The sequence below is a fragment of the Dipodomys merriami genome, unplaced genomic scaffold, assembly GCF_024711535.1.
Source record: "Dipodomys merriami isolate MVZ:Mamm:240054 unplaced genomic scaffold, mDipMer1.0.p SCAF_10, whole genome shotgun sequence".
NCBI classification, from domain to species: domain Eukaryota; kingdom Metazoa; phylum Chordata; class Mammalia; order Rodentia; family Heteromyidae; genus Dipodomys; species Dipodomys merriami.
Window position 1 is genome coordinate 585,453 of NW_027202271.1, and position 24,717 is coordinate 610,169.

A 24,717-nucleotide genomic window follows, 5' to 3' on the forward strand; every position below is an offset into this window, starting at 1 on the left:
CTTTCTGAGGCTTGTCTGGACTGGCTTTAAACCTTGATCCTCAGCCTGCTGAGCAGCTAGCATTATAGGTGTGAGCCACTGGTGCCTAGCTAAAAATGTCTAATTCATAAATAAGTCTGTAGCTTCTCTACTCATCTTTTGGTTTGTAAGCACACTAGTTTGGACTCAATTTCCCAGGAAATCTGATATTAGAAAAGAAAACATTTTTGATGTTTTAGATTTAGAAACATGTTAACTTTAGAATTCAAGGTGCTCATCTTGTGGGGGTTTTTTGTTTTGTTTTGTTTTTTAGATTTTGTTGTCCTGGCAATATGGGGTATGCTGGCTGTCAGTGGAATTACATTACAGATTCGAAGAGAAAGAGGGCAGCCATTTTTCCCTCCCCACCCTTACAAGCTGTGGAAGCAAGAGAGAGAACGCAGAGTAACAAACATCCTGGACCCCAGCCACCACATCCCTCCACTGAGAAACAGATTCTGGGGCCAGTTAACCCAAATCAAAGAGTTCTTTCAGAAGCAACAGCCAGCTGGAGAGAGGACACCTCTGCTTCTGTAGACAGCACTGCACCTGCTCAGCCTGCCACACCGGGAGCTCTGATGCTCCAGCTTTTTCTCCCCTGAAGTCCAATGCAGGAATAAGGCTGCATATAATACCGTAGTGACCTTGCTAACACAGTGAGGGTGCACTGGGATATCATGAAAGTCTAAATGAGAGAATGGGAAAGATGAAAAAAAATTACCTTCTGTCTTATAAATATACGATCAACACATTCCATTAAATGGCTAACACTAAAAAAAAAAAACAAAAAACTGGTTCTTCTGAAAAGCCCAGAATACACACATACACAAACACACACATATTTGTTGTTTTGGTTCTGGTTCTGTGGGCCTCAGACTCTGCCTTGGCTTTTTTGCTCAAAGTTGCCATTCTACCACTTGAGCCACACCTCCAGTGTTTGGTTTTGCTGGTTATTTGGAAATAAAAGGTTCATGTCTGGGCTGGCTTCAAACCAGGATCCTTAGTTCTAACTAAGCCTCCTGAGTTACTAGGATTATGGACATGAACCAACAACACCTGGCTGCTGCTTTTTTTTTTTTTAAATCTTGAATAGTTCTCTATTGATCTATTGAGTCTCTATAAACGTGAGGATGTGGGGGATGGAGGGGGCCGTTACTGCCATATTTGCCTCTGGAGATTTAGGAGTCCAGTACTCGCTTCTTAACCATCAGATTATAGAAAGAGAAGTAACCTATTTTCTTACTAAAAGCAGTCTGATACTTCTTTTCAAATCAGTACTTTTTTTCTTTGTAACTATTTTTTAATTATGGCAAAATGCACAGAATTTAGTTTCAGTTGTCCAATTTATGCCAGTATTGAGGCTTGAATTCAGGAATTCATACTCTTGCTTGGCTTTTCTGTGTTTTTTGTTGTTGTTGTTGTTTTGTTTGTTTGTTTTGGTCGTGGGGCCTGAACTCTGGGCCTGGGTACTGTCCTTCAGCTCTTCAGCTCAAGGCGAGTCCTCTACCACTTGAGTCATAGCACCACTTCCAGCTTTATTCTGCTTATATGGTGCTGAGGAATCGAACCCAAGGCCTCATGCATGCAAGGCAAGCACTCTACCACTGAGCCACCTTCCCAGCCCTTGCTTGGCTTTTCTGCTCAAGGCTGGTACCTACTATTTGAACCACACCTCTACTTCTGTTTTATTGCTGGTTAATTGAGAATAAGAGACTATCATAGACTTTCTGGGCTGGACTGGCTTTGAACTGAGATCCTCAGATCCCAGCCTTATAAGTAACCAGAATCCTGGCTGTGTGTGTATTTTATTTATTTATTTATTTTGTCAATTGTGGGGCTTGAACTCTGGGCCTGGGCACTGTCCTTCAACTCTTCAAGGCAAGCACTCTACCACTTGAGCCACAGCTCCACTTCTGATTTTCTGGTGGTTTATTGGAGCTAAGAGTCTCAGACTTTCCTGCTGGGGCTAGTTTTGAACTGCGATCCTCAGATCTCAGCCTTCTGAGTAGCTAGGATTACAAGTGTGAGCCACCAGCACCCAGCCATATATATATTTTTTTTTTCTTTTTCGTGTGTGTGTGTGTGTGTGTGTGTGTGTGTGTGTGTGTGTGTGTGTCTGTGTGTCTGTGTGTGTGTGTGTCTGTGTGTTGTGTGTATGTTCAAACTGGGGCTTGAACTCAGGACCTGGGTGATATCCCTGAGCTCTTGTGCGCAAGGGTTGTATTATATCACTTGAGCCACAGCTCCACTTGAAGCTTTATGCTGGGCAATTGGAGAAACTCAGATCTCAGCCTCTTGAATGGTTAGGGTTACAGGTGTGAGCCACCAACACCCAACCTTGTATGGCTTCATAAGAATTGCTTTTGTGTAATTAAAGCCTTTTTGCCAACTGTGTTTAGAAGGATTAGGGAGCAGACAGTGGAGACTAAAGTAGTGACTGCTCTTAATCAGGAACACTGTGGGTTCTACTGTAGGGTTCTCTTACTGTTTTGGTTTGGTTTTGTGCTGCTCCTGGGGCTTGAACACAGGGCCCGGGCATTCTCCGAGGTGTTTTTTTTTGTGTGTGAAAATACCGTACAGAGGGGTTACAATTACATGGGCAAGGTAAAGAGTACATTTCTTATCAAGCATTGTTGATACAGTGAAAACAGGGCTTATACTGTGGGGGAGGGACATAAAAAGCAACAAAGAAATCATCAATATGTTAGAAACAATCACAAGAAAAACATTTGAATCTTTATCTTGGGGTTCCTTTAGCCTAACATCAACTTATCTCACCATTTCTGCTTGTCTCAGACATATACTAGTTATTGCAAATAAGGGAAACCATGGGACCTATGTTTCTTTTGGCCTGGCTTACTTCACTTAATATAATTTTTTCCAAGTCTTTCAATTTCTTAACAAATGGGTTAATGTCATTCTTTCTGATGGAGGCAGAAAATTCCATTGTGTATATATGCCACATTTTCTTGATCCATTCATCTGCTGAGGGGCATCTGGGTTGGTTCCATATCTTAGCTACAGTAAATAATGCTGCAATAAACATAGTTATGCTGGTAGCTTTAGTATGGTCTTGTTTGTGACCATTTGGGTAAATACCCAAAAGTGGGATTGCTTGGTCATAGGGGAGCTCTATGTGGAGTCTTTTTTTTTTTTTTAATGCTTCAAACTTTTATTTAAATGCAATGATCAGGGCAATTTTAGATCTTGTTAAAAGCAGCCACTCCATGGACTGCACGTAGTCCTCAAAAGCAGTGATCTGTTCCTCCAGCATGTCTGTTCCTACTTTATCGTCTTCCACTACATATTGTATTTGAAGCTTCTTAATTCCATATCCCACTGGAACCAGTTTAGAGGAGCCCCAGACCAAGCCATCTGCTTGAATGCTTCGGACACACTTCTCTAATTTTGCCATGTCTGTCTCATCATCCCAGGGTTTCACATCTAGTAAGATGGAAGACTTGGCAACAAGCACAGGTTCTAGAAGAGTAAAAACGGCATTATTTATGTAGTAAATTTTTACCTTATGTGGAGTCTTTTGCAGAACCTCCATACTGCTTTCCAAAGTGATTGAACAAGTTTACACTCCCACCAACAATGCAGTAGGGTTCCCTTCTAGCCACATCCCCTCCAGCATCTGTTGTTATTAGAGTTCTTGATTTTAGCTATTGTAACTGGAGTGAGGTGGTATCTCAATGTTGTTTTGATTTGCATGTCTTTTATGGCTAGGGAGGTTGAGCATTTCTTCATGTGTCTATTGGCCATTCTTATTTCCTCTTCAGAGAAGTTTCTCTTTAAGTCTTTAGCTCACTTACTAAATATATGGAACACTTCATGAATTTATGTATCATCCTTGTGCAGGGACCATACTAATCTCATCTATATCGTTCCAATTTTAGTATATGTGCTGCCGAAGTGAGCACTGTCCCTGAGTTATTGTGCTCAAGGCTAGCACTCTACCACTTGAGCTATAGCACAACTTTTGGCTTTTTGCTGATCAATAGGAGATAAAAAAATCTCCCGGCCTTTCCTATCCAGGCTGGCTTAGAACCTCTGTCCTCAGATCACAGTCTCCTGAGTAGTTAGATTACAAGCATGAGCTATGGTGCCTTATGGATTCTCAATTTTGATGGATGCTGTGGGCACACCTCCCCTTTTCCTCACTTGTGTGACATCTGGGTTGTTAGCTAGTTTCTCTGACATGCCTGAGTGATGCTGAGGTCAGCCATGACCATAGTATGCACTTCTGTAAAAACAACTAGTACTTAACTGATGCCATTTTTTTAAGTCTCTTCAAAGTATGTTAGATTCTCGCAGTTTCAGGTAACTAGAACAATCTTCAACTTCTGTTTTTCAGAAGGCTTGGGAAGGCTGGGTGCAGGTGGCTCACATCTGTAATCCTAGTTACATGGTACAAATCCATCCTGGGCAGGAAAGTCTATGAGACTTGTATCTCCAAAAAACTATCCAGAAAATGGTGCTGTGGCTCAAGTGGTAGAGGCTCTAGTCTTGAGCACAAAGAGGCTCCAGGACAGCGCTGAGGTCCTGAGTTCAAGCTCCAGGACTGGCAAAAAAATGGGAAGGATAATATAAATGAATGAATGAACTAACCATTTTTGCTTTGAAGTGTTATATGCTATTCATTTATTCTTTATTTTGGTATTTCCTGTAAGTGCAGTAACCAAAAGTATTATTTATTAAAAGATAAATTTACTAGAGAGACTCTGACTGCTACCATCTTTATTTTTCAAAAATTATCTTTAGTTGTTTAAAGTGGTTTCAATTTAATGTGTCAATTTGTAACACTGCATCTTGATCAGTGTCATCCCTTCCATCATTTCTTCCCATCTTTCCCAACCCCACCCCACCCATCCCCTGTTTTCATGTATGTATATGGACTATTATGTGTATATTTGTCCACTCTTCATTCATCTGTTTGACTCCTATTGACCTCCAGTCCTGACAAAACATGTTTCAGCTTCCTAGTTTTACTATATTTTGTACATTCTGAGTTCCTGGATGATTCTCTGTACTGTTTGAATGAAGTGCCAGTCAAGATTGTGAAAGAATATACTTCATTGGAAGAAGGTACATTATTTAAACATTTTTATAATAATTTGTAATAAAATTCAGTGTATTTAAAAAATAAATTCCTATTGTATTTTTATTTATTTATTTTGCCAGTCCTGGGGCTTGAGCTTGGGGCCTGGGCACTATCCCTGAGCTTTTGCTCAAGGCCCGGTACAGCCTTGAGCCACAGGGCCACTTCTGGCTTTTTCTGTTTATGTGGTACTGAGGAATCAAACACAGAGCTTCAGTACATGCTAGGCAAGCACTCTACTACTAAACCACATTCCCAGCCCCATTTATTTATTTGTTTGTTTATTTAGTCAGTCATAGGGTTTCAACTCAGTCTGAGTGCTGTGCCTGAGCTAGTGCCCTGCCACTTGAGCCACAGAATACATTTCCAGTTTTCTGGTGGTTAATTGGAGATAAGAGTCTCACAGACTTTACTGGCTGGGCTGACTTTGAACTGCAATCCTCAGCTATCAGCCTCCTGAGTAGCTAGGATTACAGGCGTGAGCCACTGGTGCCCAGCATAAATTCCTGAGGTGCTATAAAGTCTCATTATTTTTCTTTCTTTATAGGTGTTTTTACTTATATTTGTATCACAGCCATATAAAGCATAATAGCTTCATAGCTAAAGGAACAAAATTATTCAAGCTGAAAAATTTAGATCTTTATCTTAAAATCAATTTAAGAATAAACAGTGAAAGTGTTAAAACTTTTTTTTTTTTTTTTTTGGTCCAGTCGTGGGGCCTAAACTCTGGGCCTGGGTGCTGTCCCTCAGCTCTTCAGCTCAAGGCTAGCGCTCTACCACTTCAGCCATAGCACCACTTCGAGCTTTTTTCTTTTTGCTTATGTGTTGCTGGGGAATCGAACCCAGGGTCTCATGCATGCAAAGCAAGCGCTCTACCACTGAGCCACCTTCCCAGCCCTAAGTGTTAAAACTTTTTAAAAATGTATTTTATGGCTGGGAAGGTGCCTCAGTGGTAGAGTGCTTGCCTTGCATGCATGAGGCCCTGGGTTCGATTCCTCAGTACCACAGAAGTAGAAAAGGCCAGAAGTGATACTGGGCTCAAGTGGTAGAGTGCTAGCCTTGAGCTGAAGAGCTGAGGGACAGCACCCAGGCCCAGAGTTCAGGCCCCATGACCAACTCCTCCCCCCTACCCCCCCAAAAAAGTGCCACATAGACAGAAAAAGCCAGAAGTGGCCCAGTGTCAGGTTAGGTACCAGGCTAATAAACAAGAAGAACTAGGTATTTAGACCAGTTGAGTTTTGTTTTGTGGAAGGTGGGACAGAAAATGGGTTCTAAACAAAGATGATTAGTTTTGGAAAGGACTTTTAGATATGTTTGTTCATACTGGAGCAAATTCTCAGCAGTGGCTAGACCAAAGCTGGGTTTACCTGACTGCTTATCCAAATATACAGTTTTAGCCTGATAAGATATAAATTGTTGTGTGTGAAGGGATTGGAGTACTGGGGCTTGAACTCAAGGATTCACATTCTAGTTTGGTCTCTTTGATCAAGACTGGTCCTCTTCCACTTGAGCCACATCTCCACTTTCAGCTTTTTGCTCATTAATTGGAGAAAAGAGTTTCATGGCCTTTTCTGCCCCTGCTAGCTTTGAACTGTGATCCTCATAGCTCAGCCTCCTGAGTAGTTAGGATAACAGGTGTAAGCCACCATGTCAGACACTAATCTTCCTGAATGTCCCTAATGTTAATATTTACGGTGATGAACTTTTCTTTTGGAATTTTTTTTACACAGATATGTTTCCCTTATTTTCTGAGGTCATGACCATTTCTTATTTCAAAGTAATACCTAATATTTAAAATTCCCAATATTGTGGGCTGGGAAGATGGCTCAGTGGTAGAGCGCTTGCCTTGCATGCCTGAGGCCCTGGGTTCGATTCCTCAGCACCACATAAGCAAAATGAAAAAAGCCGGAAGTGGCGCTGTGGCTCAAGTGGTAGAGCACTAGCCTTGAGCTGAAGAGCTGAGGGACAGTGCCCAGGCCCAGAGTTCAGGCTCCACAACCGGACCCCCCCAAAAAAAAACCATAAAATTCCCAATATTCTTAAAATATGTCTACAACAGTGCTTTTATGTTTGTATATGCTTGTTCTGGGGCTTGAACTGAGGGCCTTAGTGCTGCCCCTGACCTTTTTTTGCACAAGTCTAGAGCTCTACCACTTGAGCTACAGCTTTACTAATGTTTTTTGGTGATTAACTGGAGATAATCTCATGGACTTTCCTGCTGGGTTGGCTTCCATCCTCAGATTGCAGCCCCTTTAGTACCAAGTATTACAGACATGAACCACCAATGCCTGGCCACAATGGCACTTTATGCTTAAAAATTCACTTTGATAGGGGCTGGGAAGGTGGCTCAGTGGTAGAGTGCTTGTCTTGCATGCATGAAGGTCTGGGTTCAATTCCTCAGCACCACATAAGCAAAAACAGCTGGAAGTGGCAGTATGGCTCAAGTGGTAGAGTGCTAGCCTTGAGCTGAAGAGCTAAGGGACAGTGCCTAGGCCCAGAGTTCAGGCCCCACAGCCCAAAATAAAAATAAAATAAAAAATAAATCACTGATGATGTTAATTACTGGGGCATTCACTAACAGCCCAAATTTATGGCTCTCATTTATTGGTCTCCAATGATGTATCAATGCTTGTTGAGAGCATTACTCTTATTTTCCTTTATATTATGAACTATATTGCTTCCTCCCCCCCCCCATTATTTCCGTGTTGAATATCTGATCCCTAGTATCTTAGACTGTTACTATATTTTGAGAAAATGGCTTTAGCAGAGGTGATTGAATTAAAAGACTATTAGCACAGGCCCAAATCAAATTGAGCTATCCTTATATTAGGATATGCACATTAGGACCTGTGTTCTGAAGAAAACCCATGTGATCAGCATCGCAAACACCCAGGGGCCTCAGAAGAAACTATCATTGCAAACGTTGTATGTGTGCTGATATGGGGGTTTGAATTCAGGGTCTAAACTCTCATTTGTTGTTTTCACTCAAGATTGGCACTCTACCACTTGTACCAGACTTATATTTTCTTTTTCTGGCTTATGTTATTTGGGGATAAGAGTCTCATGGACTTTTCTGTCTGTGCTGGCATTAAACTGTCATCAGATTTCAGCCACCTCACTAGCTAGAATGACAAGTGTGAGCCACTGGTGTCAGCTTACTCTTATTCTGTAAATAATTTAGGCTTAAGCCACAGCACACTCTATATGCTGTGGACTAGGGGTAGCAGTGCAGATGGTGAAAACTGGTGGGTTTCTGACAAATTTCTGAGTCATCAGGATTTGTTGATGAATTATGTGCAAGGTATATAAGGGAAAGCAGAATCAGATGTCACCAAGTTTTCTGGCCTTGGCAGCTGGATTGGAGCTGCCATTGACTGCGATGCAGTAGAATATAGAGGTCCTCAGAAGCAACATTGGGAATATGGCCTCGGACACCCTGCTCCTAAGGTCTCTTTGATGTCACAACTGGATGAATCTGGAATTTCTGGGAGGTCTAAGGTGACAGTACATGCAGGAGTCACCAAGCACACTAGTAGTAGTTGAGGTTGCCAAGGAAGTGGGGGAGATACAGTATTAGATACAGCTGAACATGGAGGAGAGATTTGAGGAGTAGCCAGTTAAAAGACATCATTCAGATTCATCAATCTTACTGAGTAACAGGACAAAAACAAAAAAATCCTAACCAAGCACTGGTGGCTCATGTCTGTAATCCTAGCTACTCAGGAGGCTGAAATCTGAGGATTGAAGTTCAAAACCAGCTTGGGCAGGAAAGCCTGTGAGACTCGTCTCCAACTGGCCAACAAAAGGCAGAAATGGAGTTGTGCCTCAAGTGGCAGAGTGCTAACTTTACAGCACCCAAGGCCCTGAGTTCAAGCCGAAATTACTGGAACAAAAAAATCCTATTTTCCCTGTGACCTCAGGGCCAAGATGCTGCTTTTTCACCCAAGGATGGTGATATACTACTTGATTTCAGACTAATGGGCACTCCTCCACTTCCAGCTTTTTGCTGGTTGTTTCCCAGATTTACCTGCCAGAATGGCTTTGAATCTTGATTCTCAAATATCAGCCTCCTAAGTAGCTAAGACTATAGGAAACAAGCTGTTTTTACTTATAACCATTAAAAACCTAATAGTTTTAGTAATAAAAGCCTAATAGTAGATCTTTTATTTTTCATTGAAGTCTACCAATATAAGATTTTGGAAGTCATTTGGTATCAAAATGGGCAAAGGAAGACAAATCTTAGACTCTTCAACTGAGCAGAAAAAAAGCCAGAAGTGGAGGTGTGGCTCAAGTGGTTGGGTGGTAGCCTTGAACAAAAAAGCCAATTGAGAACACAAGGCTCAGAATTCAGGCCCCAGAATTGAAATGGAAGACTATTAAGTTGAACAGAAAGCACTTTATCTGTGTTTGTATACAACTGTTGTTTTTAGAACTATAAAGATAAATACATAATGTATGCATTTCTTTGGCTACTGTAACAAATTACTACCAGGCTGAGTAAAACAATTTTTTCTCAAAGTTCTGGAGGCCATTAGTTTGAAATCAAACAGAGCCAGTTAGTTCTAAGAGCTGAGCAATGTATACTCCATGTCCTTCTCGTAGTTTCCAGTGGCCAGTCTTAAGAATTCCTTGTCCTACATAAGTATCTCTATCTTCATAAGGTTTTGTTTCCAATATTCTTCTCTTTATTATGAGGATACCAGCCACAGTGGGTCTCTCCTGAAATTCAGAATAATCTCATCTTGAGATCCTTAATTATAGCTACAAAGATCCTACTTCCAAATATGGTCACATTTCCAGATACAGTGGGTTAGGATATGGGCTTACTACCTGGTATGGGGGAAGGACTATTTAACCCAGTATAGATGATGAAAGTTGCTGGATAATTCCTAAGAAATACAATGAAGAGGGCTCGGAAGTTTGGCTCAGGTGGTAAAGCAAAAGCCAAGGAGCAAAAGCCAAAGTTTTAGAAGAAACCATCCTTTCTCTCTCAAAAAAAATATATATATACACAAATAAAAATTTTTACTAAGTACTAGTGTTATAGAGAAAATAGACTTGAAAAATAAACTGCATGAAAGCATGTAAATACTTTTCAAACTAAAGTGGAGACCAGGCTAGTTTTAATTATTCATCTTTATTGGCAAAACAGGATTGTACACAGTTATATATGCAGTACATACTGACATAAATTTAAGATTGTTTATTTAAAACAAAAATGGATGTAAATTTTGCTACACAACAAAGCAAATATCTTAACACCGAAGACCTTCAGATTATCTAGAAGCAAGATGACCAAGAATAAATTAACTCAACTTGTTTGTAAAAAAAAAAATTACTAAGTAATGTTTAATAATAGAGCTGCCACATCAAATTGTCTCAGACTTGATCTCAATATGTAGCTTATTTTCTTTAATTTTTACTTGTGTAAAATCTATTTGAATGACAATAAATAAATACTTTCCTAAACACCCAACAGAGAAGTTTGAAAATAAAAAATTCACTTATAAACTATTAAGGCCTCTGAATGAATTTATTTTGGTCCATTAGCCCTTTTCTGCTCATTCTGCCCAAATTTATCTCATTAACTCCAAATCTGAGAAAACATCAGAAGTGAGAAGTTTCAATTTTACCAATATATGAAATTATACATAAGAACAACCATGTGAAGAAGTATCTAATTTAACAAATTCTATGTGCAAAAGTAGAATATTTTATTTGTGGTAACTTTAACATGTATATTTAATCATATTTGATATTCTTTTATTCTAATGGCTATCTAAAATGGTAGTAAAGCACATTTATATCAATTTACTGTATACATGTTTTTTAAAAATGAGACAAATCCTTATAAATCCAGATTTCTACTCTTCCTTCCCACGTGAAACGTTTTTTATTTCCCCCGTTGGGTTCTGGGCCTTGAACTCAGGGCCTGGGTGCTGCCCCTGAGCCTCTTTATATTCAAGCCTAGTGCTATACAACTTGAGCCACAGTGTTACTTCCAGCTTTTTCTGAGCAGTTTACTGAAGAATTTCACAGACTTTCCTGCCCTGGCTGGCTTTGAACTGTGATCCTTAGATCTCAGCCTCCTGAGTAGCTAAGATTACAGGTGTGAGTCTGGCTCCCACATAAAAGGTTTAAGAAAAATCTTGCAAGTTATAAGGACCAGATGGAACTTAAAATAGACCCAGAAATTTAAAAAAAATCTATTTTTTTCTCTATCTTAAGAGTAATTACTTTAAAAAAAAATGGGGGTGGAGAGGTTCCAGAAACCTTAGGAGTTATGAGTTTACTTTGAAATGACCATACCTACCTTGCTTTCTCAAATATTTCAACTCTATTGGCTAAATGAACTAATATACTTAAATAATCAGAAGAGAAAAATCATGTTTTGTTAGTTGTGGGGCTTGAGCTCAGGGCCTGAGCAAAAAATAATATTTTCATTAACTGAGAACCAAAACTTTTTCAAAGGAGTAGTTGAACCTACTGAATATGTCTACTGTAAGACCTTCTTTCTTAGAAAGTAATATTCCTTCTCTTTCATTCTTGAAATGATAATTCATACAATTAAGTCATGGACAACTGTTAGCTAAGTATCAGTGATAGTAAATTATCTAGAATTACAAAGATTCATGGTATTTGTTGATCTTGACAAATGGATAAAATGTAGTCTGAGGATTTTCCATTAAAAAAAACACGACAAAAGCATTTATTTTAAATTGAGATAATTCTATAAAATTCCAAACATTTATTGGGAGTATTTGTTTATCTGCAAGTAATCTAGAATAGTAACATCACTGTTACTTTTGAGAACTGCCTTGCTATATAGGTTCAACAGTCACTGTGAACATGTTTCATTGGGCCACCATACATTAGATCAGTTTCTGCTTCTCAAATATGTTCTGGAATAAGTTATGATAATTAACTATACTTTTTGTTGTTGCTACTGTTTTTTTTTTTTTTTTGGGGGGGGGGGGAGTCCAGTACTGGAGCCTGGATGCTGCCCCTTACTTCATTCAAGACTGGTGCTCTACTTCTTTAGCTACAACTCCACTTCCATTTTTTGCTGGTTAATTGGAGATAAAGAGTCTTAACAGATTTTGTTGCCCAGCCTTGCTTCAAACCACGACCCTCAGATCCCAACTTCCTCAGTACCTAGGATTACAGGTGGAAGTCACTGGCGCCTGGCTTCTGTTGCTGTCATCTCTTTAACTAGGGAACTATATTTACTATAGATGGGAAAAAGGATTAATTGAAATTTGAGTTTTGTGTCATTCATTCATTCACAGGCCAGTTCTAGTGACTAATGAAGCTGTGCCCGAGGCTCCAGACCTGGCACCCCTCAGCTCTTCCGCAGGCTCAGGTCACTACTGGTCACCAAGGCTGACAAAGATGTGCTGTCAGATACATCCTCCTTCCTCAAGTTCAGAAATGATTCTCGAGTGATCTGAAGAATCTCTCTCAAGCCTTTGTTTTCTTGCTGTAAGGAGGCAAGGGAAAACAAAGATGGTCACCACTTAGCCACAAGTGGAAGACAGACAACTATTTTAAGAAGCAAAACACATAAAAACCAAGTCCTGTAACTGGTATTGATAGGCAATATAGGCAATTGTGTGTGTGTGTGTGTGTGTGTGTGCGCGCGCGAGCGTGCGTGTTAGTACTGAAGTTTGAACTCAGGATCTGAGTACTATCCCTTTTGCTCAAGGCTGGTGCTCTGCCACTTGAACCATACCTCTACTTCCAGCTGGAGATAAAAAGTTTCCTGGACTTTCCTGCCCAAGCTGGCTTTGAATTGTGATTCTCAGATCTTAGCCTCCCAAATTAGCTAGAATTACAGGTGTGAGCCACTGACACCCATCTCAAACTCTCTTGTTATATATACACATGAAAGAAATTGTAGTATTTGTACAAATATATCAGAGAAGAAGAAAAGAACACGTGTATTTATATAAACTCATAATGACAGGCAATGATATCCTGAGACTCGAACCTCTCCATATATCACTACTTTTCAGGATAGCACTAAATGTGTTTCCCTCACTAGAATTTTGACAGCAATAGAACTGGCTGAATAGGTGTTTTTTTTTTTTTTTTTTTGGTTAGTCATGGGACTTCAACACACACTCTCTCTCTCTCTCTCACCATTTTGTCTGTGATTTCCCTTCCTAAGTTTCAATGACAGAAAGCAGGAATTAGCAAGCCATGTGGCCTGAAGCCTGTCTCCCAGAATTTAATTTTACTGGAACACAGTAATCCCTATTTGATTTTGTGTCTGCTTTCAAATTACAGTGGCAGAACGAAGACAAGTGTAAACACTCTAAAATATTTGCTTTTTGGCCCTTAACTAAAGCAATGCCAATTCTTGTTATGTACATATTAGAACATTGTGTGCTTAGAGAGAAAAATCACTTTTGGGCTTCAAATACTGATTCCTGATCATGATTTCAAAATAAATTTTTTTCCCCTTTTCTGTGCCAGAATTGGGGCTTGAACTTAGGTTCTGGCGCTGTCCCTTAGCTTTTCCACCAAAGTCTGGAGTTCTACTAGTTGAGCCACACCTCTACTTCCAACTTTTTACTGCTGAATGGAAGATAAGAGTTGCTTAGATGTTTCTGCTTGGGCCAGCTTCAAACTACAATTCTCAGCCTCCTAAGTGCTAGGCTTACAGGCATGAACCACCAGCAACTAGGTTTAAAATGAAACTCTTTGGTGGGTCATGGGGCTTGAACTCTTGGCCTGGGCTCTGTCCCTCAGTGTTTTAGCTCAAGACTAGTGCTCTACCACTTGAGCCACAGCACCACTTCCAGTTTTCTGTGGGTAATTGGAGATAAGAGTCTCATGGGCTTTCCTGCCTGGGCTGGCTTTGAATTGTGATCCTCAGATCTCAGTCTCCTGAGCAGCTAGGATGACAGGCATGGGCCACCTGCATCTGGGCTTCATTTTGTTTTTTTGTTTTTGTTTTTGTTTTTTGTCACTTGTGGGGCCTGAACTCTGGGCTTGGGCACTGTCCCTGAGCTATTCAGCTCAAGGCTAGAGCTCTACCACTTGATCCACAGTGCCACTTCTGGCTTTTTCTGCTTCTGTGGTGCTGAGGAATTGAACCCAGGGCCTCATGCATGCAAGGCAAGCACTCTACCACTGAGCCACCATCCCAGCCCTCAGATTAGGGTTTGGATAGTCAGAAAAAATCAGTGTACAAAACACATTAGTTGACTAAAAATTATGCCTTTGAGCCAAGCACTGGTGGCTCATGCCTGTAATCCTAGCTACTTAGGAGGCTGAGATCTGAGAATCACGGTTCAAAGCCAGTAGTAAAGTATGTGAGACTCTTATCTCCAATAAACCACTCAGAAAAACAGAAGTGTTACTGTGGGCCAGGCGCAGGTGGCTCACGCCTGTAATCCTAGCTACTCAGGAGGCTGAGATCTAAGGATCGCGGTTCAAAGCCAGCCTGGGCAGGAGAGACCGTGAGACTCCTATCTCCAATAAACCATCAGAAAACCAGAAGTGGCGCTGTAGCTCAAGTGGTAGAGCGCTCGCCTTGAGCTGAAGAGCTGAGGGACAGTGCCCAGGCCCAGAGTTCAAGCCCCACTGCCGACAAAAAAAAAAAAAAAAAAAAAAGAAGTGGTACTGTGGCTCAAGCTGCAGAGCGCTAGCCTTGAGCTGAAGAGCTGAGGGACAGCATTCAAACCCAGAGTTCAAGCCCCATGAGTGACAAAAAACAAACAACAGCAGCAACAACAAAAAACCTCTGTGTCATCATGATTTTTTTTTTGCCAGTCCTGGAGCTTGAACTCAAGGTCTGAGTACTATCCTTGTGCCTCTCTGTGCTCAAGGCTAGTGTTCTACCACTTGAGCCACAGCACCACTTCTTGCCTTTTCTGTTTATGTGGTGCTGAGGAATTGAACCCAGGGCCTCATGCATGTGAGGCAAGCACTCTACCACTGAGCTACATTCCCAGCCACGTCATCATGATTTAACAGACTAAAAAATTATAAACTGTGCTAGGTATGAGTATCTCATACCTATAAATACTAGGTACTAAAGAAGCTGAGATTTGAGGATAATGATTTGAAATCAGTCCAGGCAGGAAAGTCCATGCAATTCTTATTCCCCCAATTAACCATCAAACATCCAGAAGTAGAGATGTGGCTCAAGTGGTAGAGGCCATGAGCAAAAAAGCATAGGGACACAACACCCAGGCTGAGTCCAAGCCCCAGGACTGGCCCATATACCCACATTCATACTTGCCCACCAACACACAAATTTATATATTGAAACTGTACATTTACCTAGTAAGAAAAGCAATATACAAAAAAAAAAAATCAACATTCTTCTCCCCCCCCACCCCCCACAAAGTGACATATGTCTTTACTATCATGTCCAGATGGGATGTGAGGGAAGGCAGAGGTGGGGATGGGAGGGGGACCGGAAAGATTGTAAGCTAAATGACTCCATGTCTCTGAACTACAGATTCTCCTGTGGAGTGGTATACTGTAAGTTACTAATGATCCTAGACTCCTGCATTGCTATAGAATGGTCTGACACGAATATATAATCTCCGATTAAGGAAAAGATTCCCCCATACACCTGAAGAGTGAGAATCTTACAAGATGGAATCTGTTTGCTGGTATGTCTATATGTGGACAGTTATCACCTACACTTGGAATTAAAAACTTACTTCGAGTTGGAATATCCGTTCTTGTTCTTTGCAACCTTGCTTCTCATCAATTTCAATGGCTTTCCTCATTACTGCTGCCATTTCAGTTATCTGGTCAACATGTGCCTGTAACTCCTGAAAGCAAAGGTTGGGAGTTGGGAATCAGTACATCAGCGATATTTTACTATTCTGGTTTCTGGATCCCTTCCATATAATTACTAAAATCTGTACTATCAGTGAACACAAATGGGATAGTCAGATCACAACAAAGCTGGATGACCATAGTACCTTAGAAGTTAAATTCATTAGGATAGAATTAAGGATAAGCAGCACAATATAACTAAACCAAATAGCAAGAAACTGACTCATTTCACATTTCTCATCACAACGATGAGCAACATTTTCTTTGTCATACTATTACACTATTATTGGTCCAAGCAAGACAAACTTGACACATTCAGTCTTTCTTCCCTGAAGCCTTCACAATTTACAAAATCTAAGCCAGTCTGGAACCATCTCTAGAACATCCTCCTCCTTCAGAGCAGGGACACTTTCCTGTTTGTACCTGCCCATTCTTTAGTGTTTGGTACATAATAAATATTGATTAAGATGGACAAAATTCTGGCTTTCAGAGTTAAAATGTTAAATAGCCTTTTTGGTTAACTGCTGAAAATATACTCTGATTTGGCAGACATATAAATTCTTCCTTCTAGTCTATTTTTAAAAATTTTTTATTTAGCATACCTATTATGTACTTGGTGGGAGAGAATACGAAGCCTGTTAAAATATATTCCCTGACCTGAAAGAGCTTACATGCTAGTGAATAATATAGACAAGAAGGTTTAAATCAGCAGAAACTTGAGATTAATCATTTTATCAATAGATAAATAGATTCTATAGATTCATATTCTATTCATTGGTGGTGGAAGTTACTTTACCATATCAAGGCTAGCCTAAAAAATAGAAAAGTAACTCCCTAAAAAGACGTGAAGTTTCTTAAAAGTTGTATAATCCTCTATAAAAATAATCTGAGGAGCTGCAAATGTTGCTTAGTGGTAGAGTGCTTGCCTAGCATGCATGAGGCCCTGGGTTTGATTCCTCAGCACCACATAAACAGAAAAAGCTGGGAGTGGTGCTGTGGCTCAAGTGGTAGAGTGCTAACTTTGAGCACAGAGAGGCTCAGGAACAGTGCCCAGGCCCTGAGTTCAAGCCCCAAGATTAGCAAAAAAACAAACAAACAAAAATAATCTGAACCAGACCTTAAAAACCATAAAACTACTAAATTGAAGGAAATGAAAAAAATAGAACTATCTCAGCACATTTAGCATCGTACACACACACACACACACACACACACACACACACACACACACACACACACACACACACACACACACACACACACACACACACACACACACACACACACACACACACACACACACACACACACACACACACACACACACACACACACAGTGGTATTAGGAATTGAACCCAGGTTCTTCAACATGTTAGGCAAGAACTCCACCACTGAGGTACAACCTCAGCCCTACTGAATAACCTTTAAAACAAAAATGCAGGATCTTAGTGCAGCATATGGTTTTAGTGTTTGGGATCAAACCCAGGGCCTTACCCAAGCTAAGCATGTGCTCTATCTGAGCCAAACGCCTAGTACTGCTTATTTTACTTTAAGACGCTTATATGATTTGAGTTGTGAGGACTTGGGAAGAAGGTAAAATAAAAGACTAATCTCTGCACCCAGTATATTGCTATATGAAAATAAAACCCACTGAAAAATGAGGAATTCTATCTCAGGTGCAGTAGTAATACTTTTAAATAAATACTCAAGTCACATGTAGCTAAGTGGCCTCCACACAAAGATAAAGACTATTTCCATCATTTCACAAAGTTTTGCTGGACAGACTTAAGCAATTAGATTATGATAGCAAAATGAATCAAGATATTTTCCATATTCTGTAATAGTTAAAAAAAATCCCCAAACCCTCCCTCTAAAGCAAATGTAATGTTTAAAATCAATAAAGTACTGATAAATGCAGTACCCAATTAAGTAAATAAAATTTTTTGATTATTAATAATTTTCTCAATTTCTGTTTGGTTAGCTCTGTGGTGCTGATCTAGAGTAATAACACAAGTAATTCAGCAAACAGATATTAAATTTTTAGGATAGAACCTGTTCTAACAAGATCATTAGAAGAAATACCCCACCCAATACTTCAAACAGAGCAATATTTTTATAAGGCCTAATGGTTAGTGGTCTACTTGTCAAATGTAAAAATCCTTAAGAAATACAGAGCCAGGTGCAGGTGGTGCTCACCTGTAATTCTAGATACTCAGGAAGCTGAGAGCTGAGGATCATGGTTGGGCAGGACAGTCCATAAGACTCTTATCTACAGAAAACCACAAGTAGAGCTGTGGCTCAAAGTGATAGAGTGCTAGCCTTGAGCAGACACTGCTCAGGGACAGCATGTAGGCCCTGAGTTCAAGACCCACAACTGATGGAAAAAAGAAAAACAAAGCTTTTAATTGCCAGAGAAAGCAAGAAGTATGACTTTAGAACTGTTTTTAAGCCACAAAGAACAGCATAATCTTTGTTGTGAAATGCCTTTCATTCTTGTTTGCATTCGTCCCCATTTTGCTCAATAATGATCTGACATAGTTGAGATTTTGAAAAGTAAAAGTGAAGACACCATGGAGAAAGAACTACTATATTTAACTATAATGTCTGCATAAAAAGTATCTTTTTTTATTTGTGAACTCAAACTAAAGGAAAATGAACTAACGTTTGTTATGAAATTAGTTAAGTTCTATGAACATGTTTGATGTCTAGAAAGTGTTTTCCAGCCAACAAAAAATATAGTAACAGTAGGAGCAAACAGATGAAAAGGTGGGATTACTACCCTTTCAAATCTGCAGTCCTCTAACAGACTGCACATGCTACACAGAATGGAGGAATAATTCAAACTTTTAACCTTGAACAGCCTACCTTATGAAAACCACATCATTCTTTGATTTTGTTTACTGGCTTGTCTAATCTGGGAAGAAAATTCAAAGTAAAAGAAGTTTCTAAACCGATCCCCCCTCCCATCCACACCCAATAAGTTGATTGTTTTGTTTAGTGTACATTATGATTTGCTTCCCACTGCCTCCTCTCCAGGCCGTGTTGAGGTCCTTCAGGGATGGGTCGAGATGCATCAAGGAAAAATCCCTCGGAGCTGTTACGATGGACCATGTCAATCTGTAGTACAGAGTCATTGTAATGTTAATACGGACATTATCCGTAATTTCAAGAACGAATGAGTGTTAGTTCATGTATGTTAGCCAATGGTTTGAATGTTTGTTCTTTTAAGATTTCCAAAAAGGTTATTTGTTCAAAAATAATGGAAAAATAGTATTTGCACGAAAATGAGTTCTCAAACAATATTGATATTATAAATGTGCCCTCAAAAACGTTGGGGTTTGTACTGATCCTACAATAGTTTCAAAAGGTTTCTAACTACAAAATGCTGCTATGTATGTATAGTTTCTTGTGCATGTGGGGGGGAAGGGAGGATGGTGTTTAGGCGTATCAGAGCACTAGTACCTAAACGCATCCTAGAATATGTTTCTTTTTTTTCCCTTCTGGTCCTGAGGCTTGACTTAGGGCCTGGGCACTGTCCCTGAGCTTTTTTGCTCAAAGCTAGGACTCTACTAGTAGAACACAGTATCACTTCCAACTTTTGCTGAGTAGTTTATCACAGATAAGAGTCTCACCGATGTTTCTACCTGGGCTGGCTTCAATTAGTGATCTTAAGATCTCAGCCTCCTGGGTTGCTACTAGGATTACACGCATAAGCAACTGGCACCCGGCTTAGAATTTTATTGTTGTTGTGACTTTACCCTACTTATTTGCTTACCCATTTCTGTTTATTAAACTACCCCAATCATTCAAGGCTGGATTTAGATGAATTTTCTTTTTTTCTCTGACATCATTCTAGATTCTCCTCATGAGAACTTTAATACTGCAGTAACTGATTATATTTCTATGATACCTTATCTTCTATTACATAGTTATACTAGTGTCTTTAATCTCTCCATTATACGGGAAGCTCATATTAGTGTGTTAATAGAAGTTTATTTAGTTGAACTTTCAGTGTCTCCTTTTTGGGAAAAATCAAAAGCACAAACATTAATGTGTATTAGTTGAAATTAATAATGACTAAATTTGATAGAAGGTAAAATCAGCACTTGGATTTAATTTACATGAATATAATTTACATGAATAATAATTTATATGAAAATAGTTTATAACTATCTTATGGAGTGTTTTGACTGCTAATTAAAAGTTCTGGTAAATGGTAAAATAAAACATTTATTTAAGCTACACACCTAATATGCTTTAGAAAACATTTGCTCTGTCATGGTTTAGTCACATGGAACTAGAAAGCTGCACTGTCTTAAACACCTATTTTGTGTGTATCATGGAATTCCTTTTCTTTATCTTCAAATTTTTTATTTTTCAGTGGAGGTATGGTTTAAGTGATATAGCACCATCCTTCAGTGAACAAGCCAAGCAAGAGCATGTGGCCCTTTAGTTCAAGCCCTAGTATGGGCACACATTCTTATTTTTCAAGATGTAAATCATAAGGGCCTTTGGAAATTTTCAATATTACATTATCTTACCAAAAATTTTAAGTCAATGTTCTTTATAATGTTCTCATAAATGACAGATTTTTACATTGAAAACTATCCCTAAATGTCCAAGGATCTCCATTTTAATAGGTGGCAAATACTGTAATTAAATTATATAAACCCAATTTTATTATTTTTCAATAATTGAGAATGATAAAAATGTATCTTATAATGTTAGTAAAAACTAATAGTAGTTTACCATGATCCATTACAGATACTGGCCTAGTTGCCACAATGTAACTTTTCATTCACATCAGCAATCCTAGCTACTCAGGAGGCTGAGATCTGAGGACTGCAGTTCAAAGCTAACCCAGGCAGAAACGTCTGTAAGACTCTTATCTCCAATTATGCACCAAAAAAAGCTGGAAGTGTAGCTGTGGCTCAGTGGTAAAGAGTGCCAGCCTTGAGCAAAAACATTCAACTCATAGCACCCAGACCCCGAGTTCAAGACCCAGGACTGGCATACAAACACAAAAAATATAAATGTCCAGCAAATCTAGGGGTCATAGCAAAGAGAAAAGATACAAGCATGACAAAAGATAAGCAGCAGGAGAAGATACTCATGTCTCATAATTTCAGTTCTATGATGCAATAATGGAGAGGGACTATATTTTAATAGGTTGGGTCCTTTCTTCTTCCCAATCCCATGGTTGCCATTACAAATCAGGATTATTCATAATCTGGGTGAATTAGTGTCATTCAGAATATAGCTGTAAGAAAAGCAAAGCTACAGTTAACTGCTTTCAGTCTTTAAAAATTCTTTTAGGGGCTGGGAAGGTGGCTCAGTGGTAGAGTGCTTGCCTCGCATGCATGAAGCCCTGGGTTTGATTCCTTAGCACCACATAAGCAGAAAAAGCCGGAAGTGGTGCTGTGGCTCAAGTGGTAGAGTGCTAGCCTTGAGCTGAAGATCTGAGAAACAGGGCCCAAGCCCAGAATCAGGCCCCACGACTGACAAAAAAAAAAAAAAAAAAAGTCTTTTCAGTATTTTGAATTTTATTTTTACAAGACTTATATATAACCCAAATGTAGAAGAAATATTTCTTCAAAGCAGAGACTCTTACAAAAAATAATTTTGAATCTTAAGAGACTTACCTTCATTTTCAAAAGTTTATTTTTTTAATGTATACCTATTTATATATATATGCACACACATATATACACACAACCAGGAAACAATGCTTTCATCATTAGAACCAATCCTACAGAAAATGATATATAATGAAGAATTAGAAAAAGCAGAACATGTCAAGGAAAAAGATGCAGTATTTAATATTATTAAAATGCGTTAATACAAATCTGTGATTTTTAAAAACTCTAAATCCCATACTTGTCCCTCTATTCCATCTGAAGCCCCACTATGGAATGGATTACCTTGGAATGCTGCTCTTTTAACTTCATTATTATCCCAGGATCATCTCTTTTGCTAGCCATTAGCAGTCTAAACATCTGTTCTCGGTACTTGCTCATTATAAGTTCCAAGGCGGACTGATGCTCTTCCAAGGATGTACGTAATTCTATCAAAAATAAGTTTATTGTACTCAAACTTTAGTTAAGCATATATAAAATATCTTCCATATTACATTATACAAATATCAACTGACAACTTAGAAGGAAAAAAAAAGATAAATATCTACCCATAGACAGGTGCTGGTAGGTCACATCTGAAACCCATCTATCTACTCAGGAGACAGATATGAGGGTCTCCATATGTAGCCAGCCCAGATATAAAAATCCATGAGACTCTTATCTCCAGTTAACCACTAAAGGGTCAGAAGTGAAACTGTGACTCAAATCATAGAGCATTAGCCTTGAGAGAAAAAGCTAAGAGACAGTGCCCATGCCAACCCAGTACCAGTACAAAAATACATACGTATTATCTATATCTATATCTAGCCAAAGGTCATAGAATTTAGAGTCTAATGGAGAGAACAAATACAGGGTAAGCACTGAGCTAGTACCCCAAGCAGTAGGACTTCAGGCAATGAAGTTTGTGTAATTCATAGGCAAAAAAACGTAATGAGAATTTGAAATGATGCCAACCACATAAGACAGTATATATATTGCAATAAATATGATTAAGGCAAAAAAGATTAAAACCCTTAAGTTGGCTCTTTTCCTATTTGGGAAGCAAACTATTCCCTCCAATACCACAACTAGGGATTAAAGTCTCTGCAGCTTCTACACATAGTGGCCATTGGTCTTGCCTTTGTTCTCTTGTTGCAGTTCTCTGATTTGTCTGTTTTCTTGCTGGATTCCCATAACTAACGTGGACCGAGGTCGATGCCTTGCGACTTCATTAAGTTCTTGAATTTCTTCCTGGTACTAATGAGAAGATTGAAAAATAACATTGTGGAGAGGAAATATTTACGAACTTATATTTGACATGTAAAAAAATATGAACAGCCCCTCAAAAAATTAAACATAAGGAGAAATGAAAACATATTTCTACCCAAAAACTTGTTTACAGATATTCATAGCAAATATCACTGGGTACAAATAGGAATAAAGGAGTGATACATGCTACAGCATAAATAGATCATGAAAACATTGTTAGGCAGTAATTACTAAAAGCCACTTACTGTATCATTTCATTTATATAAAATATCCAGAATAGGCAAACTCAGAGACAGATAAGTAGGGGTGGGGTTAGGCAGGTAAAATTAAACTAGTAAGAAGGGAGGTTTGGGGTGATTAAGGTATCTGGTTTGTGTGTTTTTGGTCTTTTTTTCCCCTATGGTGTATCATCTGTTCTCTCTGTATTTGATTTTGGTACCCTGGGTATTGTATATACATTTATCTGAATTAGGGAAAGAAAGGGGAACAACAAAATGGTGAGACAAAGGACAAAGCGCGAACCAATGCAACAGCAACACTCACAAGACAATATGTTGGAAATGAACTGTACAATTTGGGGAGGAACTTGGGGGGAAAGTGGGAGAAAAATGAGGGAGGGAGCAACAAGTTGGACAATAAATGTACTCACTACCTTATGTGTGTAACTGTAACCCCTCTACACATCACCTTGACAATAAAATTTTTAAAAAAATACATAAAAGACCTAAAAAAAGGGGAAAAAAAAGAAAGTATCTAGTTGTACTGTCTATCAATATATTAGAATCCAATGACCAAACTTTAGGAGTTGGTGACTTTTTAGTATATGTGAATGATATAACAATGATAGTAAGTGATATAAAGCTTATACAAAAGAAATGTAAGATGATTTTATTTTTTCCAGTTGTGGGGCTTAAACTCTGGGCCTGGGTGCTGTCCCTGAGCTCTTCAGCTCAAGGCTAGCCCTCTACCACTTGAGCCACAGCGCCACTTCTGGCTTTTTCTGCTTATGTGGTGCTGAAGATTTTGCTTTTAAAGGTGAGATTCTAACTTTATAATTATCCTCGTTTACTTCAAGGCATTCTTTTTTTTTTTTTTGATCCAGTCGTGTGGGCTGAACTCTGGGCCTGGGCGCTGTCCCTCAGCTCTTCAGGTCAAGGCTAGCGCTTTACCACTTGAGCCACAGCACCACTTCCCGCTTTTTTCTGCTTATGTGGTGCTGAGGAATCGAACCCAGGGCCTCATGCATGCGCAGCAAGCACTCTACCACTGAGCCAACTTCCCAGCATTCTTATGAAACACTTAGCAATGAATTTATTCCAATACTCTTGGCCCTTAACTTCAGATGTCTCACTCCTTCTTTTTTTAAACTAGTCAATATCAGGCAAAAGTTTAGGAAAGCACCTGAGTCAGGCTGGACAGTTATAGAATGAAATCTGTTTACAGCAACCCAGCTGTGAAACAGAATGGGTGAACTTGCGTTGCTATTTTCAGTAGCTTTGTCAAGAGTGGGATTCCATGCTTGCTTCCTTTTACAAATGCGCTCTAATAAAGTTGGAAAATACATTTTCCTTTCTAATTACTGATATTACAAGAGATTAGATTTCTTTTGAGTTGAAAATTTTTACCAGAGGACAGCTTAAAATGGCAGCTGTACTCCATGGTTCACTGGAAGGTCTTGTTATATATGACAGACACAGCAAGAAGCAAAAATCTCATTTCTTTTGTATCTGGAAGCATTACATGAAAAATAAGCTAGAAAATAAGAATGTAATAACTACTCACATTTTCAAAAACTATTTAGTTGTTAAATAGCATCATCTACATACTTCTATTAAAAGAAAAAAAATTAAACATTTGTACATTATAAAAGATACAGCAGAGCTGGGTACTGGTGGCTCATGCCTGTAATCA

General features: G+C 39.1%; 2 protein-coding genes and 1 non-coding gene across 9 annotated transcripts in view; 1 reads left to right on the forward strand and 2 right to left on the reverse strand.

The window, feature by feature from the left end:
* Positions 1-5,145, forward strand: part of Tm7sf3 (transmembrane 7 superfamily member 3) — a 52,155-nt gene extending 47,010 nt beyond the window's left edge. For 3 of the 4 annotated variants that reach the window (XM_070037970.1, XM_070037972.1, XM_070037974.1), the window contains exon 12: positions 293-5,145. In XM_070037970.1, the coding sequence (XP_069894071.1) occupies positions 293-555 (263 nt within the window). In that variant the 3' untranslated portion in view covers positions 556-5,145. The remainder of the gene's footprint in view (positions 1-292) is intronic. The other variant, XM_070037975.1, reaches the window with a different exon arrangement.
* Positions 3,835-3,941, reverse strand: LOC138806578 (U6 spliceosomal RNA). Its single transcript, XR_011365928.1, has one exon. It is a non-coding gene; the product is annotated as a U6 spliceosomal RNA (small nuclear RNA).
* Positions 5,146-10,237: 5,092 nt separating the features above from the next.
* Fgfr1op2 (FGFR1 oncogene partner 2) overlaps positions 10,238-24,717 on the reverse strand; it is a 28,314-nt gene continuing 13,834 nt past the window's right edge. Inside the window, exons 3-7 of one of the 4 annotated variants that reach the window (XM_070037980.1) lie at positions 22,677-22,794; positions 21,844-21,986; positions 18,926-19,039; positions 15,802-15,915; positions 10,238-12,599 (exon numbers count right to left, since the gene is read on the reverse strand). In XM_070037980.1, coding sequence (XP_069894081.1) covers positions 12,462-12,599; positions 15,802-15,915; positions 18,926-19,039; positions 21,844-21,986; positions 22,677-22,794 — 627 coding nt within the window. In that variant the 3' untranslated portion in view covers positions 10,238-12,461. Of the gene's footprint in view, positions 12,600-15,801; positions 15,916-18,118; positions 18,192-18,916; positions 19,040-21,843; positions 21,987-22,676; positions 22,795-24,717 lie in introns of those variants that run through there. The other 3 variants (XM_070037988.1, XM_070037985.1, XM_070037989.1) reach the window with 3 other exon arrangements.